General features: G+C 38.7%; 2 protein-coding genes across 6 annotated transcripts in view; one reads left to right on the forward strand and one right to left on the reverse strand.

Annotated features, from left to right (window-relative positions):
* The first annotated feature begins 1,142 nt into the window (after positions 1-1,142).
* Positions 1,143-10,296, forward strand: dhfr (dihydrofolate reductase). The gene is made up of 6 exons (XM_057831810.1): positions 1,143-1,310; positions 6,680-6,729; positions 6,903-7,008; positions 7,384-7,507; positions 7,623-7,738; positions 10,100-10,296. The coding sequence occupies exons 1-6, from the start codon at positions 1,219-1,221 to the stop codon at positions 10,179-10,181; spliced, it is 570 nt and encodes a 189-aa protein (XP_057687793.1). The 5' UTR covers positions 1,143-1,218; the 3' UTR covers positions 10,182-10,296.
* Positions 6,653-16,260, reverse strand: part of pdzd2 (PDZ domain containing 2) — a 56,473-nt gene continuing 46,865 nt past the window's right edge. For all 5 annotated transcript variants that reach the window (XM_057831808.1, XM_057831806.1, XM_057831807.1 and 2 more), the window contains 5 exons: positions 14,008-14,116; positions 13,820-13,921; positions 13,419-13,689; positions 11,126-11,248; positions 6,653-11,042 (listed from right to left, as the gene is read on the reverse strand). In XM_057831808.1, coding sequence (XP_057687791.1) covers positions 10,876-11,042; positions 11,126-11,248; positions 13,419-13,689; positions 13,820-13,921; positions 14,008-14,116 — 772 coding nt within the window. In that variant the 3' untranslated portion in view covers positions 6,653-10,875. The remainder of the gene's footprint in view (positions 11,043-11,125; positions 11,249-13,418; positions 13,690-13,819; positions 13,922-14,007; positions 14,117-16,260) is intronic.

The following is a 16,260-nucleotide window of genomic DNA, read 5'->3' on the forward strand; positions in this document are numbered from 1 at the left end:
GGGCTTAATGCGCCATGAATCTGCTATGGCAGCATATAGACATATTGGTCTATCAAACACAACAGTTCTTTTGGCTTAAAATACAGCAGTTTATTTTAAGGAAGGTTGAAAGAGCAGAAACTGCATTTCAGTCTTGTCTGTGTTTTCCGCCATATATATTGGACAGTGCCAGGATCCAACCTATTTTTCTTTTTGGATATACTGTAACTTCATCTTCGGAAAACACTCCCTCACGTGGCACAGAGGAGACGGGTGCACAAGTTAAATTAAACGTTACATACACTGTATGCACACTCGGATTTATTCTAAAATTTTGGATTACAAATACCTTGGGAGTGGGACACACCAGATAAAAAATGTTGCTATACAACTTTATGCAGTCGTGCATATATACACCCGCGGTCAAAGGTTTTGAGATATTTTCATTTACTGCATAGTGAAGTGTCTCATAACTTTTGACCGCCCGCGCAAACCTCGAACCGTGACTTAATTTTGAACGTCACTCGCCCTTCTTCAAATCGCGCTTCCTTGATTTCCCGGCACACGCTCCGGAGCTTCGTCGCTGGGTTTGAAGTTTGAACTGTCGACTGTAAACATATGTATGGAGTTAGAGTTTGTATACGAAGATGAATATTTTATATACGAATACGAATGTGTAAATACAAGTACAAATCATTTTGACACGAATACGAATGTGTAAATACAAGTACAAATCATTTTGACACAAATCTGAACTCCATACATATCGGGCTTACTACCTCCTCGATCCTCACGGTGGCGATAATGTAAAAGTGGTTGGTCAACCATTAATTTATTGATGAATCCCATATGGGCTAGATGTAAAGTGCATTCTGTGAGCCAGTATTGATAGGCGTCGTTACTTATCGGCCATTTTGAGTCGGAGTCATTCTTTGAATATAACATTACAGTGATGGAGCAAGTACGTTGATAAAGCTATTATCACTCAAATTTCAACCGATTTTTCACTGGATTGGGTTGTCAAAAACTTAAATGACGAAGTAACTCTAAATGTATACTAACAGAAATACACATTTTAATTTCATCATCCAGCCTGGTCTTTAATCAAAGATGGCCGCCTTATATTTACGCCACCTTAAAAACATCTAGCACAGCATTCATTATATCTACGTAGAAAATAATATAAACGCTGCGGAAAACCGGAAAAAGACAAAAAGTGACTGTCGGCTAAAGGGGAAAATGGCGCGAGTCTTGAACGCTATCGTTGCCATGTGTCCTGATTTGGGGATAGGAAAGGACGGAAATCTCCCGTGGCACCCCACGAGACTCAAGTAAGTTGCAGTACTTCCTCGCAAGGTGGGATGGCTGTATTTGTGAACTTGTTACCAATGGTAACAAGTTTATGGTAACTTACCATAAACATGGACCCTGCAAAGAAATCCAAAATATAATGCTGGTTTCTGTACCCGCTAAACCAGTACCAAATGACGATAAATTCAGCAAAAGATCATGCGCTGGATTTCTTATCAAGAGAGTGTTCGCTATATTTTTAAAGTCATTTTAATGACACTTTTGAAATTTTTAGTCAGAAGCTCATTGCACTTTTATTCCAAAATACCAAGTACATTCACTTTTACTGTCAGCAACATCACTATTTGAACTGGGACGGGTAGGATGAAATTCTGTTTCAGTGCCATTGACGGCGATAGACGTCCAATCCATTTTGACTGGGAGTGGCTGCCAACCGAGGGCGTAGGTTCGCGTAGGGACGGTAGGGACTAAACACTACCAACTTTTCAGGACGCTCAAATTGTCCCTACCAACTTTTAAGTAACCTTATTTGCGTTACATAATGACTTCAGTTATATACAGGGGTGCACATAATTTTTTCGCCCAGGTTCTCAGAGGAGGACCTGGAGATGTGACTTGGTCCTCATTGAGCTTGAGAGCCGACCCGCCTGATGCGATAAATTTATGACAAGCTTTACTTAGAGCCAATTAACTTTAATTAATTATATTTACAATTAATGCTTGATTAACATCAACTGGCACAACAAAATTGCCATTACTTTGAAGTGAAATGTAAAGAAATAAAAAGCACCAATTCAAAATAAAGGGCATTATGCGGCTCCCACATTAACTCCAAGCCTTTTTAAAAGTGGGATTAGAGGTTAGATTTTGTGCCCGAACCCGAACCCGACCCTCGGGCCCACATTTTAAGCATTCACGTTCGGGTCAGTTCGGGTCGGGCCGCCATGCCGGACTAATAAATTATTTAAAAAAAAAAAAATTTTGGAGAGCAGGCTCTCTGTATTGCGCTTCTGCTTGTGCGTGTGCACGAACGCCGTGGCGCCGGCCGCTTTTTAATTTCCTTGTCAGAGAGGCGTGTCCATGTGAGAACAATATCCCACACACTCAGAAATATGTTTAACAAACTTTCCCAGCGTTATTTCGTTGTGTGAATGCTTTGATAATTCTCAAAAAAATATGTAGATTATTTAAACATTAAGAAAACTTGCGTTTTTTTCTGCCAACTCGAAGAAATGAAAATAAATTGCTGCTGCTGCGTTTTTTTCCGCGTCACTCCAAAATAAATAAATAAATGGAGAGCAGGCTCTCTGTATTGCGCTTTTGCTTGTGCGTGTGCACGAACGCCGTGGCGCCGGCCGCTTTTTCATTTCCTTGTCAGAGAGGCGCGTCCATGTGAGAACAATGTCCCACACACTCAGAAATATGTTTAACAAACTTTCCCAGCGTTATTTCGTTGTTTGAATGCTTTGATAATTCTCAAAAAAATATGTAGATTATTTAAACATTAAGAAAACTTGCGTTTTTTTCTGCCAACTCGAAGAAATGAAAATAAATTGCTGCTGCTGCGTTTTTTCCGCGTCACTCAAAAAAAAAAAAAAAAAACGGGTTTTTCGGGCTCGGGCCTGCAAATCTAGTTAAGTGATCGAGCTCGGGCCGGGTCGGGCCTCAATACCAGCGGGCCGTGTCGGGTCGGGCTGGATTTTTTAGGCCCGAACTAGGCTCTAAGTGGGATGTCCTCCTCATAAGACCTCATTGAACGTGCATGTTTAGCTTTGTAAAATGCGAGCAAAAACACGTTTGTCAGTGCATGTCGCTGTTCATTACCTTTATTCCGCCCTATTCCGCCACTTGTCCATAGGGCGAGTGGGGTCCTGTTTGACATCGATAGTTTGCTTAATTGCCACATGCTCTCTGCTTTTCAAAGTTGGGATGGCTGTAATTCTTTGACCCTACATAAAATGCGCTGCTCTTATCGGAGACATTGGGATTCTCACGGCACATTTTGCACCGCATTTCCGTGTGAACATCATTTGCTTCTAGCCATGGTACCTCCTGTAGCCACTTTTCAGCAAAAGTCCTTTTTTTTCGGTAGCTCCGGTGACGTCTCTGTCGTCTGTCTGTCTTTTGACGGGGGAACACGAAAGTAATTACTCAGTGTGGCCTGCCTCTTCGACATTTTGAGAAGTTATTTTCTCGTGTCCGCCGCAAATACAGTGGTCAGCCATCGGTACGCAAAAGCGTATGGAAGCTGTTGAGGGCCAGCGCGTTTGTCTACGGCCAGTACGCATGCGTGCATGCGGACCACTTATGTGCACCCCTGGTTATATAGGTCGCACATTTGATTGGCTGATGATTTGACTCCCCCCCCCCCCCCCACACACACACACACACATCATATATTAAGAGATATTAGGGATATTAAGTTTTTTTTTCCTCTTCCAGCCAGCAGTAGCCACTTTGAGAAATGTAAAAAGACATCAATGTTGTGGAAGTGGGGAACACACCACAAATTTTGCTACTGAAAGTCGGACATGAATCAGAGTTAGCATAACATTAAACTTTGTGAACTTACTAACCTGCGAAACTCGAGTAGAAAGCTGCTTCGAGAGGTGTCCACCTATAAATGTTTTCTACTGTTAACGTTAAATTAACTGTTAGAAATGTGGTGAACCGAGGTTTTCCCCCTTCTCCCCAAATTGACTTTTTAAAAATTTATGTGGTCTTAAAGCAGCTTACAAGGGAACTTTCATTTTTTGTTGAGTTTGGATGTGCTTGTGGACAAAAGCAGTAGTGTTTTACCTGAAGGACCGCTCCATTTTTATTTATTTTTGTCATTCTCTGACAAAGAAGTTTTTTTCAGTTATATTTCATCTCTTTATTTAGACGATGTTGAATGATTTTAAAACGAATTTTATTATTATTATTTTTTTTATAATTCCTGGATAGTTAAGAGATTATTAACAAGGTTTGTATTCATTGTGATTGTTAGTATAATTTATGTTCAATAATGCAATTTAAATTTGCTCATAAAATCCGGACATTTTTTCTGGAAGTTTTCAAAATGTTTCTTTAGTAGTTTTTGAAAACAAAGGTTTGAATTGAACGCTGTAGGCTGAACCAATACACATAAAAGTTACTAAGCCAATACAGATTTATTTTGCATTGATCATTATGAATGTCCCGTCCCCAGCAAAAAGTGTACATGCAGGTTATGCCATTTCCTCCCTACCAATGTTGAGACCAAACCTACGCCCTTGCTGCCAACCTAATCAAAATAGATTGAGCGTCTATCGCCGTCAATGGCAGCCAAGTTAATTTATGAAATACCATTAAAGTTGTTACAATAGTAAGAAAGTTGTTGATCTATTTCCATAGTTTCAGTGCTGTTAGTGGGAATATGCCAAAGTTGCTTTGTGGTCAATGTAAAAAAAAAAAAAAAAAAAAATTCTGAAAAGAATTTTTTTTTTTTTTTCCCCTTAAGAGCAACTTTGGCTTGTCTGCACGGTCAATTGCAGCCGTCGAGTTAAAAATGAAGTGTGTCATAGAGAATATGATGCTGAGCTACATTGTGTTTTATGTGTGTACAGTGCCTTGCAAAAGTATGCGGCCCCCTTGAATCTTGCAACCTTTCGCCACATTTCGGGCTTCAAACATAAAGATATGAAATTTAATTTTTTTGTCAAGAATCAACAACAAGTGGGACACAATCGTGAAGTGGAACAACATTTATTGGATAATTTAAACTTTTTTAACAAATAAAAAACTGAAAAGTGGGGCGTGCAATATTATTCGGCCCCTTTACTCTCAGTGCAGCAAACTCACTCCAGAAGTTCAGTGAGGATCTCTGAATGATCCAATGTTGTCCTAAATGACCGATGATGATAAATAGAATCGACCTGTGTGTAATCAAGTCTCCGTATAAATGCACCTGCTCTGTGATAGTCTCAGGGTTCTGTTTAAAGTGCAGACAGCATTATGAAAACCAAGGAACACACCAGGCAGGTCCGAGATACTGTTGTGGAGAAGTTTAAAGCCGGATTTGGATACAAAAAGATTTCCCAAGCTTTAAACATCTCAAGGAGCAATGTGCAAGCCATCATATTGAAATGGAAGGAGCATCAGACCACTGCAAATCTACCAAGACCCGGCCGTCCTTCCAAACTTTCTTCTCAAACAAGGAGAAAACTGATCAGAGATGCAGCCAAGAGGCCCATGATCACTCTGGATGAACTGCAGAGATCTACAGCTGAGGTGGGAGAGTCTGTCCATAGGACAACAATCAGTTGTACACTGCACAAATCTGGCCTTTATGGAAGAGTGGCAAGAAGAAAGCCATTTCTCAAAGATATCCATAAAAAGTCTCGTTTAAAGTTTGCCACAATCCACCTGGGAGACACACCAAACATGTGGAAGAAGGTGCTCTGGTCAGATGAAACCAAAATTGAACTTTTTGGCCACAATGCAAAACGATATGTTTGGCGTAAAAGCAACACAGCTCATCACCCTAAACACACCATCCCCACTGTCAAACATGGTGGTGGCAGCATCATGGTTTGGGCCTGCTTTTCTTCAGCAGGGACAGGGAGGATGGTTAAAATTGACGGGAAGATGGATGCAGCCAAATACAGGAACATTCTGGAAGAAAACCTGTTGGTATCTGCACAAGACCTGAGATTGGGACGGAGATTTATCTTCCAACAGGACAATGATCCAAAACATAAAGCCAAATCTACAATGGAATGGTTAAAAAATAAACGTATCCAGGTGTTAGAATGGCCAAGTCAAAGTCTAGACCTGAATCCAATCGAGAATCTGGGCAAGAGCTGAAGACTGCTGTTCACAAACACTCTCCATCCAACCTCACTGAGCTCGAGCTGTTTTGCAAGGAAGAATAGGCAAGAATGTCAGTCTCTCGATGTGCAAAACTGATAGAAACATAGCCCAAGCGACTTGCAGCTGTAATTGGAGCAAAAGGTGGCGCTACAAAGTATTAACGCAAGGGGGCCGAATAATATTGCACGGCCCACTTTTCAGTTTTTTATTTGTTAAAAAAGTTTAAATTATCCAATAAATTTTGTTCCACTTCATGATTGTGTCCCACTTGTTGTTGATTCTTGACAAAAAATTAAAATTTTATATCTTTATGTTTGAAGCCTGAAATGTGGCGAAAGGTTGCAAGGTTCAAGGGGGCCAAATACTTTTGCAAGGCACTGTATATAATATCTATATCTATCTATCTATCTATCTATCTATCTATCTATCTATCTATCTATCTATCTATCTATCTATCTATCTATATATATATATATATATATATATATATATATATATATATATATATATATATATATATTAGCCTTTCTCCTCAAATGTTTTTCCCCTTTTCTAGTGAAGAATTCAAATACTTCCGGAAAATGACCACGACTGCATCTGTGGAAGGTAATGTTCAAGTGACCTTCATGAACAAGCGGAGATTGAGAAACTGGGGGATCATAGCTGCTAATATCACAGGAGTATTTTGTAGGCTATATCATGTAGCATCAGGCACTCTGAATGCCACCAGTTACAATCTTGAAGTTTGTAGTCATGATCTGATTTGTTGTCTTCTGCAGGTAAGCAGAATGTGGTGATCATGGGCAGGAAGACATGGTTTTCGATCCCAGAAAAAAACAGACCTTTGAATAATAGGATCAATATTGTCCTAAGTCGACAACTCAAGTATGTCCTCCAGTGTTCTGACATGCACGCACATATACTCAAAATGTTTATTTACCCAAGTTGACTTTTGTTGAGGCACAGTTGTAGACATAATATTGTTTACTTGTAATTTGTATTAAAAAAGGAATAGAACATTTTCAATTCAGCTGATTTTTTCAAGCAACGATATAACATGCATTGAAAACAGACATGCTTGCTAAATTATTTAATCATTTTTGATTGTGTTTAAATGGGATTAGATGCCCAGGAAGGTTCACCATAGACATGTAAAGGCTTTTCCAAATATTGAAGGATAAAGTGCAATAATTAAGTTTTTCTGTAGTGCATTTTTATGTATGTTTCTGTGCTTTAACAATACTCTTGCTTGACCTACAGAGATCCTCCTGCTGGAGCCCATCATCTGGCTTCTGATTTTTGCTCAGCTCTCAGGCTGATTGACACTGAGCTGTCGGAGCGGGCTGATCAGGTCTGGGTTATAGGAGGTAGCTCACTCTACAAGGTAACAGTTCATTTAAAAAAAAGGTTTTAAAAAATACCAGTTTTAAAACATGTTAACGTTGGTAAAATGTTGTCTTATTGCCTTTTATTCACACTAGCTTGGTTAATATTTGCAGGAACTGATGCAGAGCCAAGGCACTAGAAGGTTATTTATCACACAAGTTCTAAAACAGTTTCCATGTGATACATTCTTCCCTGAACTCAGACCAGAAGAGTACAATCTGCTGCCTGGGTAAGTTTAACATGGTTGTTGTAAAAGATGGTTTTTGGGAGACTCAGTAGCCGGAGTAGTTCAGTTGTTATTCACAAAAAAATCGTGTTGACAGTTGTGCAGAACTGTAGAAAGTGTTTAGTTATTTGCTGCCAAAATAGGCTCAGTCAGTCAAAAGTCCAAAGGTTTATAGTTATATATTTTTTTGACTTTGACCCTTGCATGTAGTGCTCAGTCAAAAGCATGGAAGCCTAAATTGTTCGTCGTAATTAAGAATATTCCTAGTTAAATTAATATGAGATCACATTTCATGACAAATTTATGGAGAATTCATGTTATTCTTTAGCTTCCCAACACTTTTTAAATCGTCAAAAATTGTGTTAACACATTTAGATTTCTTTACAAAAATGAGCTGAATTTGTGATATTGAACCCCTAATTTTGCCAATATGCAAGTCCTAATTCATAGTAGTTCTGCAACGATTAATCGATTAACTGGAGTATTCGATTAGGAAAAAAAAGATTCGAATTAAATTTGCTGCTTCGAATATTCATTTAATTATAGTGGCGTTGTAATGTTTTGTTTCGAAAGTGTTTGCATTTAGTTGTATTGATTTGGGTAGATACCCTGCCCTCTAGTGTGCCTCATTTCACATGGCTGAATCCAACTGCTCTCTGTTAAGACTAACATAAGCTAAGTTTTTGTTTGAGCTAATGTTTTTTTTCAAAGCATTTCTATTTTAGTTTATAGGTATATTTAACTGTTTTTTTGTGGGCATACGTGTTTGAACCATTTGTTAAGAGCATGGTAAAAAAAAAATGTTAGCATTTGATACCATTTAAGGTAGCGGACTTTTGCTATGTAAGTTAGCCAATTGTTTTTTTGTTTTACATAGATCCTCATTTATTTTTTTATACCTTTTGAGGCTCAGCTCAGGTATTTTCATTTTTTTATGTTCCTTATCCGTTTACTTGATTATTCGAACTAAGTAGTTCATCGATTAATCAACTACAAAAATAATCGATAGCTGCAGCCCTATTTTGAACACTGCAAAAACACAAAATCCTATCAGGACTTATAATTTAGACTAACTGAAAACTTAACTAGAACTTAAAACTAGCTTGACACAAATGGAAATTCAATTGAAACACGTGGGGAAAACACCTAACTTTTAAAGTGATGTGTGTAAGCGTAATGACATTTTTTGGTAAGAAATATATATACAGTATATATATATATATATATATATATATAAGATCTGGAAGTTTTTTGAGTGTAAGCCGTGAATTATTATTATTATTTTTTTCTAGTCACGTCAGAGATGCAATTGTTGGCTGTTTTCAACAATGTACATCGAAAATAAAGACATTGATTGTCTGAAAATGGTTCAATCTTAGGTGAAATGTCCTGTTTTCTAATGTAAATTTATAATTCTCTTTACCTAAAAAATGTTTTATCCGATTAATCGATAGAATTTTCATTCGAATACTCGATTACTAAAATATTCGATAGCTGCAGCCCTAATTCATAGTAAATGCTCATTTGAAATTGATTAAGGCAGGGGTGTCAAACTCATTTTGGTTCACGGGCCACATTTATAGCAATGAGAGCTAACATGGGCCGGACTAGTTTATTTTTTGCCAAATAAATTCACTCACTGGCTGCCATTCAAGGCGCTCGACGTCCAATCCATTTTGACCTGTGGGGAATGAAGGTTTGTTCGAAATACCGTTCATTCACCCCTCCCAGTCAAAATGCATTGGGTGTCGAGCGCCGTCAGTGGCACTGTAAATTGAGCATTCAGTCAGTCCTTCCAGTATAAGTGAATTGGGCGTCTACTGTTGTCTGTGATGGGCATTGAGTTCATTTTGCATCATTTTGATGTCGTTTTAATGGGTCACTTCCTGTAAATTTTGGATAATTTAATGTTGACTTTTCAGGCATTTCCAGGCTACTTCCTGTTAATTTTGGGGCATTTCCTGGTTACTTCTTGTTGATTTGATGTGACTTCCTGTTGGTTTTAGGGCATTTTTGGTTAACTTCCTTGTTAACTCATTGGCTGCCATTGACGGTGCTAGACGTCCACTCCATATTGACTGGAAGGAGGCTAATGAACGAATAACACAAACGTGAGCCAAGTGCAGTGCACGCACTTGATCTCACAAATCGCATATCTACGGTTTTACGGAGCCGATTTCAAAATACATAAAAAGATGTGATTTTGTATGTACAGTATACATGCGCTACAAAGTGCCTGTCAGGCAGAATAACCCCATTGGCTGGATTGGACCCCCTGGCGGGCAGCTTCAAGCCCGTGGGCCGTAAATTTGACACCCCTGGATTAAAGCATCCAAAGTGCAATAAATTTCATTTGTCTTCCAGCTTTCCTGGAGTACCTCAGGGACTGCAAGAGGAAAATGGCGTCCAGTACAGATTTGAAGTTTATGAAAGCATTCTCCATTGATGTCAATATATACAAGAAATGGGTCCCAGAAAAAAATGAAATGGAATGTTGTGTATTGTATAGGACTAGATTTTGTCATAAATGGTACATATGAAATGAAAATATGTCTTAAAATTGTTTCATTTGCAAGTAATGTTGTCATGATCTCTAATTTAGTGGATTAAGAGTAAAAAGAATTCTTGACAACTGAGTTTACGACACTAACCAATAGTAACCAGTGACCATGCAGCGTCTCAGACGATCTACAAAATAAGTGATACTATTGGATCCTCGTTTTTCCCCTCTTCAATGGGTTTTCAGCGTCTAACTCATCAATTGAAGTGGCTGTCAAGCAAACATGCATCACCCTAAAGGGATACAGGTAAAAGACTTATCTCTGGCACAGCTCAAAACACATAAGGAAAACAGTTACAGTAAGTAAAACCCTAGACTGGACATATGCATTGCTTAAAAATACTTGACCTTTTAAAATCAACACTTTATTGGAAAATCACATTTCTGATCAAAATTAGATTGTAAACACAATGATCTTTCAAACATTGGCCATCAGGTGAGACAGTATGTTGTAAAATCACGCAACAATACTGAGTTGTAAAAAGAATTGTAAGACTTAGGACCACGCCGTTATCTTTACTACTTTGTTTTGTACAACTTTATTTTTTTTTCGAGTGGTTTGAGTCTTTCCTTCAAATAATTACAGCCGGTCACCCAACTTGCGAATGACGAGGTAATTGGGCCCTTCACTTGTTTCTTTAATTATTTTCCAGGCATCATGATGCATGAGACCTTCCAGTGAGAATCCATTTATTGACAAGACCTCATCACCAACCTCTAGTACCCCAGATAGATCAGCAGCACCCCCTGTTGTGGAGGGACATGACAATACAATATAGACCTTGATTACTCAATTTCATTACCCAATTAAAAACGGTCAAAACCATTACCTTTAAAAATGCGTTTTACAGTAAGGGGCTTGTCTCCAGTACTTGAGGATTTCCCCCCATCCAGGCTGAAACCGAGACCAGCAGTTGTCTTGTGAAGCTCAACTTTCAGAGCCCCATTTGGACCTACATTTTCAGAAAGAAAATGTTCATTACTATAACATCACCTGGAGTACTCTTGACACATTTTCAGCATTTAAAAAGAAATCAAAATATGCTGGTTTTTGCTATTTGCTATTTGGCTGAATTCTGTCACAGACTGGTAATACATGTACGTAAGCCTGTCGCGATATGCTATAATTCCATTTATCGCACGGTAAATGAAAATGAAGGTGGTAATTTTCCCGCTGCGATTTATCGCTTCAGATGCGTGCGCGCGCGTGTGGCAGATTTGCGGCGGATGTGCTGTTAAAAGTTGTTACCAACAGCGCAATATGCTGTGACGAGGATTCACTCAGTTTTATTGAGTTCTGGGTATGTTCGTTTTTATACATTTCAGTTTGCGTGACCATCATTCAATGGGAAGAGGCGGGGCCGAGTGCACTGTCGGCGACAGCAATGAGCGAGCAGCAAAATGGACGGAAAATGCTGATTTCCAAGCCAAACATCACAGCCCCGGTGTGGGAATATTTTGATTTTAAACCAAATGAAAATGGCGAGGCATCCAAAAAGGACGAAACAGTCTGCAAAATATGTTTTGAGTTTTATTTTTTATTTATTTATTTTTTTTTTCAACAAAGAGGGCTGACACAACAAATCTACATGCTCATTTGAAACACTATAACCCTCTTTAGTTTTCACTGCTTGGTAAGAAAACTGCATCGCAACAAGCGGAGCCTTCTTCGTCACTTCAATAGACAATTACAGAGGTAATCATTTGATTTGAGAAATACAAACGAGATCGCGCAAAATGGCGTACCCTCACGGAAAGTGTAGTCCGATACAATGCTGAAAAAATGAGACCGTTTTACCTCTGTTTAATGTTGTTTGACACTTTCTAGGTTCATACTTCAGGTCTTAATGCACGAATCCGATTTTTTTTTTCCGACTCAAGTGATTCATTGACTTGACGGTCTGAATGGTCTGAAGTCGCATAGAAGTGGACCATTTCAAATCCGATCTGGGTCACTTTCGTATGTGGTCTAAATCCGATCTGGGCCACATTTTTCCAGAATGTGGCTGGCAGTCTGAACTTTCAAGTCACCCTAATCGGAATTCATGTAGCAATGACGTCAGCAAATCGAGCGCGGCAGGCAGGACTGGAGCGATGTAGCTTTGCATTAGCTTCTAGCTTGAACTCTGCTTTTATGCAGAAGCGGGCTTGACCACAGTCATGAAAAAAATAAATGAAGAAAAGGATAAGCCTGACAATTTTCGAACTCTGCTTTTATGCAGAAGCGGGCTTGACCACAGTCATGAAAAAAAATAAATGAGGAAAAGGATAAGCCTGACAATTTTCGATTTTCATTCTGTGCGCCAAATGAGCAATATTTCAGTATCGCTTACATGGCAGAGACGGGGCAAATTGACACACCCATGTCACGTCATGCACACAAGTCAAGGTTTATGTGCGTGCGTGTATGAGTTCTATCAGTCCATATAAAGTTTGAAAGACTAAATGGGGATTATTGATGTCTGTTATTTGTGTCCTCTTTTTGAAAATCAAAATATGATCACCCTGGAGTGACCTACAGCTAGCATGTTTAATTTGTTTTGATGCTTCTGCGCATGCGGGTCACTTTGCTGACTCTCGGACTGCGAATTAGTGCGCATGCGTGATACTTGAACGGGCTCCCTGGACAAAGGCAGTCTGAACGGGCACGCCAAAAAACCAGACATGACACAAAATCGGATTCGTGAATTAAAAGACCTGCAGTATGAACCTAGCCTTAGTGAAGCCAAATTTTTGTTATTGCTACTTAATTAATGTATTTTTCTCTTGTTGTTGAAGTGCAATTGTTTGTGTTACTACAATTTTATACCTCTATGCCCAAATGCTTAAGTTATTGAAGTGCAATTTTATTTTTTCTTGGAAAAAGACATTTATTCTGTTTCTGTGCAGTATTGATATTGAGTAAACATTTATTGCGTTTAAATGGGTGTACTTAATATTCGTATTATTAATATATACAGTATTCTTACTGTGGTATTGTAAAAAATTTTTTTTTTTTAAATTGGGGGGTGGGGGCGCAATAATAATCGCAATAAATTATGAGAGAATTTATCTCCCACTAAAATTTGTTATCGCGACAGGCCTACATGTACGCGTAGTTTCATTTTTATTATGAGGCTCTACCTGTACTTTTCTCCAAAGACATCTTGGTAGAAGATAACCTCATTGGTGGCTGGCAGGTTGAGTCGAGCTTTTCAAGTGGATTCTTTTCACTGACCACTTGTCTGCAAATAACTACTAAGGCTTGCTTGGATAGTTTAGCTTGATGGAGGCAAGAAACAGCCTCTCCATGGGTTTTACCATCCAGACTTGTGCCATTTATAGAAACAATTCTGTCACCTTTCACAATTGTGCCCTCTCGGCTGGCTGCACCTTTGCTGAAGACTCTGTGAACCTGGTGATACAGAAATTTTAAATTCCACTTGAAATGGTTGATAAAGACAGGCCTCATTTAACTGTTGGCTCGTTGAAAAATTAACGACAAAAGTTCACAATAACATTTGAAGATAAGGCAAAACCCTTACAGTGATTGTCTTGTTCTCGAGGTCACTCCCACCAGCAATACTAAATCCAAGTCCAGAGCCTTCCTCTTTGTGAAGGACCACAAGCTGAGCCTGACTGTTAGCCTGTGGGAACCGGTCAGAGAGAAACGCAATAAGACTATAGTAACTGTGCATGTTAATTTCAGTAATAATAAGCCTTTATGTGATACCTCTATGGAATTATTTGTTTCCTGGAGTAGAGTAGGAGTGTTTGCTGTGGCCATCTGAAGCACTTGCAATTTTGAATGACTCGAAGGAGAAGTATTTAGCTCTTTTAACCTAAACACAAAATACAGTTATTTAAGACTTTAACAATCCCTGAAGATAAATTGGCATTTTGGCATCAAAACATTCTTTAATGGGGGCCTGACCAGGATACAGTTTATGACTGTTTTAATGTTTAATTTAATAAAACTATTAAACTATGTAATTATATTATTTTGTATATGTGTGTGTGTTGCACCATGGGACAAAAACGGCCCAACTGCATATGGTGGACTTAGCCTTAGATGGTCAGTGGTGTGAATTTGTGCCACTGCTTCTCAGACGGCAAGAAATATTTCTTCTTTTCCAAAAATTTGCCTTCTATGACAATTCCGTCGCTACTCACTTTAGAAACCCTCAGGCAAAAAAATAAATAAATAAACGAGCAGTGGGATTTCTACCTTAGAGGACTTGTATTGATATTAGTTTGGAAAGAGAAACCTACTGTTCTTTATGTCTATTGTTGTGCTTTTGACTACAATACACACATTACAACCAAAACTGTTGAATTCCTGATTTTTTTTAAAGGGATCCACGGATAGAAATACGTGTAGTTCTTGATGAACATTATTATGAGTTAAAATAATTTCATATTGAAACCCCTCTTGATGTTTTCGTTTTATACAATTTGTAAAATTAGTTTAACTAGTAGGTTGCCATTGTAGTTGACGCCACAGGGTGATGCCGTCATGTGGTTACGCTGCCGGGCTTCCAGAGTATGACTAGCGACGTAAACGTCATCTGTTCACCCCTTTCAATTTGAACCCGAGAGGAACATAAATGAGCATGACAGCACTGTCGATATTTCATAAAACGAGTAGCAAAAGCAAAATGAACAGAAAAGACGGGATGAGATGAGAGTAGGGGGAAAAAAACTGTTCTGCCAAAATGTGCTACACCAAAGAAACGTCTACAAGAGGCGAATGTGAAACCCAACGTACAACCATGTTCTTTTAGCTTGTTTTGTTTAGATGCATACAGACAGAACATACGAAAGATGCCTTAAGAAAATACTTAAGCGGAGAAATATCAAATAAGGGTGGTTTGAATGTGACTAATGTGGTCAACAGATCAACAATCCGCTTTAAAGCTACCACAAGAAAACAATGCTTTTAAGTATGGGTGGGAACAAAAGCAAAAAGTGTTTTGAGACGATGAAAATGTAATGAAAGACTCAAAAACACAAATAGTAAGTACCGTAACTTTTGGACTATAAGCCGCTACTTTTTTCCTTCATTTGGAATCCTGCGGCTTATAGTCCAGTGCGGGTTATTAGTTGATTTGTTTGGGTTAATAGGTAACACTTTAATTAACAGCGGCATCATAAGACTATCATATGACCATCACAATTATGACATGACACTATCGGGGGGTTTACTGAATGCTTATGACAGATGTCATTAAGTGTTATCCGGCAAAGTATGTCACCAACTCCATTTATGTCAGGCTTGGCTCTTTTACATGAATTCAAAAGTGAGACAATTTGCCGGATAACAACACTAAATGACGTATGTTATAAGCATTCATTAATGCTCAAAACAGTGTTATGTCATAATTATGATAGTCTAATGACAGTCTTTTGGCTCCACTGTCAAATAAAGTGTTACCAAATACCATAACCAGCAATTAATGAAACAACTGGAACAGTAACTGAAGAAATAATTAGCACAGAACATGAATTCTGATTGTTATTTACATCTGTAGCACTGTAATACATGCTAGGAGGTATGTTATAAGACAACAGTTTTGACAGCAGGTGGCAGCTGAGGTTGACTGTCTCCCTCAAGGGAGCAGTGATGGCCAAATGAAGCTTCTTGAAGCAATGAAGCTTTGCAGCCAATTGGTTCAAAGCTTCATGGTGGTTAATTTGGTCTTATGACAGTCGTATGATGCCGCTGTCAAATAAAGTGTTGCAGATTAACATCTTTTGGTGTAAATATCCCATAATACAGAGAGGAGGGCTGCGATTTATAGTCCATTGCGGCTTATCTATAAACAAATGCTGTTTTCGTGCTAAATTTGGTGGGTGGCGGCTTATAGTCAGGTGCGCCTTATAGTGCGAAAATTATGGTACTTGTTGCTTTTAAGCGATGAGCGCATGTGTTGGACGACTTGCTGCGTAGAAGGAATTGCAGTAACCCGGTAGTATTCGTCGAGTG

Source organism: Corythoichthys intestinalis, chromosome 3 (genome assembly GCF_030265065.1).
Source record: "Corythoichthys intestinalis isolate RoL2023-P3 chromosome 3, ASM3026506v1, whole genome shotgun sequence".
Taxonomy (NCBI): Eukaryota; Metazoa; Chordata; class Actinopteri; order Syngnathiformes; family Syngnathidae; genus Corythoichthys; species Corythoichthys intestinalis.